Source organism: Antrostomus carolinensis, unplaced genomic scaffold, assembly GCF_000700745.2.
Source record: "Antrostomus carolinensis isolate BGI_N321 unplaced genomic scaffold, ASM70074v2 scaffold6718, whole genome shotgun sequence".
NCBI lineage: Eukaryota > Metazoa > Chordata > Aves > Caprimulgiformes > Caprimulgidae > Antrostomus > Antrostomus carolinensis.
The window spans coordinates 19,365-22,297 of NW_010333581.1; the positions used below are offsets into that span (position 1 = coordinate 19,365).

The following is a 2,933-nucleotide window of genomic DNA, read 5'->3' on the forward strand; positions in this document are numbered from 1 at the left end:
AAAGAGTGTAACTGTTTATGACCAAGCTAGGGGGCCAATTTTGTTGTTTTTGTAAATATAAACTGAGATGGATAAATCAGAGTATGGAACTAACAGAAAGGAGAAAAAAATTAAGGTGCAGAAAGTAACTCACCCTTTGAAAAGAACAAACTGATAATGAGAAAAACAAGACTTAGAAAAGTCTCCAAAAGATGCCTAATAAGTATTAGTTAGAAACCATCCTATTTTATTAAGTAGAGCAGAGGTAAAAGCAGTCTAAATCAAGAACAGAAAACATGCAAGTATTCACCTGCTTAGAGCATGGCACATTGCTGTTATTTTTCTCCATGAGGGACCATTTCAGAATATTTGGCAAGGTTGGCGATTTCCACGTTGGCCATGGGTTGACAAATTTCCCATCTTTGCCTCTCTTTGATTTAGTTACATCCTCTTCTAATCTGTAGTCCAGCCTGAAGCTTTTCCTGGAGGCCCTGGAAGAATCACTGCCCCTGGAACCTCGACCCGAATTCTGACGTTTCCTCACCGCTTCTTTAGGGTACTGGTTACATGTAGTTAAAGGCTGCTCTTCATCCGTTTTCTTGTCCATATCTTTTTGAGGAGAACTGAAACAAACTTTAAATTAATCAATCTTTTCTTGGACTAACATCAGCATTCAAAAGACTGAATGTTCTCACACACATTAGAAACAAGCCTACCCTTCTCATTTTATGATCTACTGTATTTTTTCCTCACCAAAATATGCTTTTAAGACAGTTGCTATTACACAAAAGACTTCAGAAACATGCTGTGGCAAGTAGTCACGAGATCTCTTTGTAGTTCAGGCAGAATTTTACTCCTCGGTATGCACAGCTTCAGATACTAACACTATTATCTACTAACTGCACAAGGGAGGGGGAAGGGGTTCCTTAATTTACATTTTTGGAAGAATAGTAAGTTCCTCTTGAAACTTATGATATTTAGTGCCTGATGTAATACAATCCTGCATCCCTGTCCAAGAGACACTGGAACTAGACAGTACCTTAGGATCTGCCTATATAGTGATTTTGTTTTGTAGGATGAGCAGCCACCTCATGCAGCATTAATAACACATCACTTCTACCAACAAGACACAGAAAAGTCAGAACACTAAAGGTGTTTGGTCCTGTTTCCTATTTGAGCCAAAATGAAGAAAAAGCTTATTGTAATAACAGTAAAAGTAACTGTTTCAAATGCAATTTTGATACAAACTTAACTGAACTGACTAGTGAAAGGTCACAAAAAATTGGAGTTCTCTCAAATAAAGCATGGCTGCAATGTCTGTTCTTAATTCCATTGCAAAATGCAAAAAAGTGAGAAAATAACTGAGAAGAGCTTATTTTTATAAAGTCACAATTCTGGAGCATTTCTTAGAAAACCATGAACTCAGTAGTCAGAGTCTCTTATTCCAAACTGCACTTAAATGTTGCAGAGTTTAGGAATATGAAGTCCTATTGATCTCACTATATCCAAGATCAGAAAAAACAAATATCCCTATTTTATTTCAAAAGTTGCTGAAGCAATTCAGTTGAAGCTAAATGCTTCAGTTTCTCTATTTACTTTCAAAATCTCAGTTGAAAGTAAATATACTGTTGTGACAGTTTTGGTTTTTTTTAAAAAAGGTCACTATTTCTGGCACTTACAAACTCTTACCCGATAAAAACCGGAAGATGACCAGTAGCGAACAGACAGCATGATATACTGCTTAGGTGCAGGAATCATTTTTAACAACAAATACTCTCCACCACATGTTTTAGCCTATCTACTATTACCATTAACTCAGATATACTCAAACTTTAGCTTATACTCACATGAGAAGCACTGAGCTGACGTACCAAGGCCAGTCTGCTCGAGCAACACTTCCAGAGAACAGAATTAAAGCCCCTGGTTTTCTTAGAAATTGTGTAACTGACTGTGCCTCTCATAAGTACAGGGAAACACAAATATATTGTCACTGCAACATTACAGCTAAGATTTCACACACATATAAGAAGTGTTATCAAAGAGAACCCAAATGCATTTACTGGTGATGCTCTAACTTCAAATGCAAAGCCCATCCCTGCCATTTCAGCAGCAATCGATTATTAAACAGAAAGTGTGGTGTCAGTTGCAAAGATATGACAACTGATAAATATTGTGAAATATTCTTAACAAAATAACCATTATTTTGCTATATAGTAGACATAAAATATTAACACATCAAAATTCACTTCTGATAAAGGAGCATGAACAACATTCAGTAAACACTGCTGATATAATTTTGTGATAAAAAGTACCCTCAGTCATAATCGTGTTTTAATGTAATTGCTTTGTACTCAGGTTCCCCTGTAGTTTTACTGAAACCACTCCGTTTATGTATCTTCTATTTAGCAATAATATAACACACCTGCATCATAATTTCAGTGTAACTGTTGATACTCCTAAGTTTTTTTGTCTCTATTTCACTAAACATTTACTGGAATCAGCCTTCAATGGAACAGCCACCCAACTTCCTCTGTGCCACTTTAAGCAGACATACATTGCAACAAAAAGAATGAGTGCCACAAGAAGGCAGATGGAATACCCCAAAAATTTAATGGATATTTTAACTGTTACTTTAACTTAAGAGGGTTGGGGGGGTTTTTTTGGCATTCCTCAAAGAGCATTTTCAATGCCAAGTCAGTTCATTAATTTAGCAAAGCACGCAGACACAGCATAAAACATCTACTCTTCTAGGAAGCATCATGAAAACAAATCACAAAAGTTTAATCAGATAGGTACTTAATTCCAGGAAATTCTTCTGTTAACATCTCAGATGTCTGATTTTTAAATATATATAACTACCATAATTATCGTTCCTACAAGACATTTTATATTAGAGACCAGAGTGCCTAAGGTTTTATTTTAAGCCTTCTGCTTATCTATTCATTCATCTCTAA

The 2,933-nt window shown here is 35.8% G+C and overlaps 1 protein-coding gene across 1 annotated transcript in view; it reads right to left on the reverse strand.

Annotated features, from left to right (window-relative positions):
- The window catches only part of NAPEPLD (N-acyl phosphatidylethanolamine phospholipase D), a 9,873-nt gene extending 9,275 nt beyond the window's left edge, over positions 1 to 598 (reverse strand). Inside the window, exon 1 of the mRNA XM_010173898.1 lies at positions 290 to 598. Coding sequence (XP_010172200.1) covers positions 290 to 586 — 297 coding nt within the window. The 5' untranslated portion in view covers positions 587 to 598. The remainder of the gene's footprint in view (positions 1 to 289) is intronic.
- Between the last annotated feature and the right edge of the window lie 2,335 nt (positions 599 to 2,933).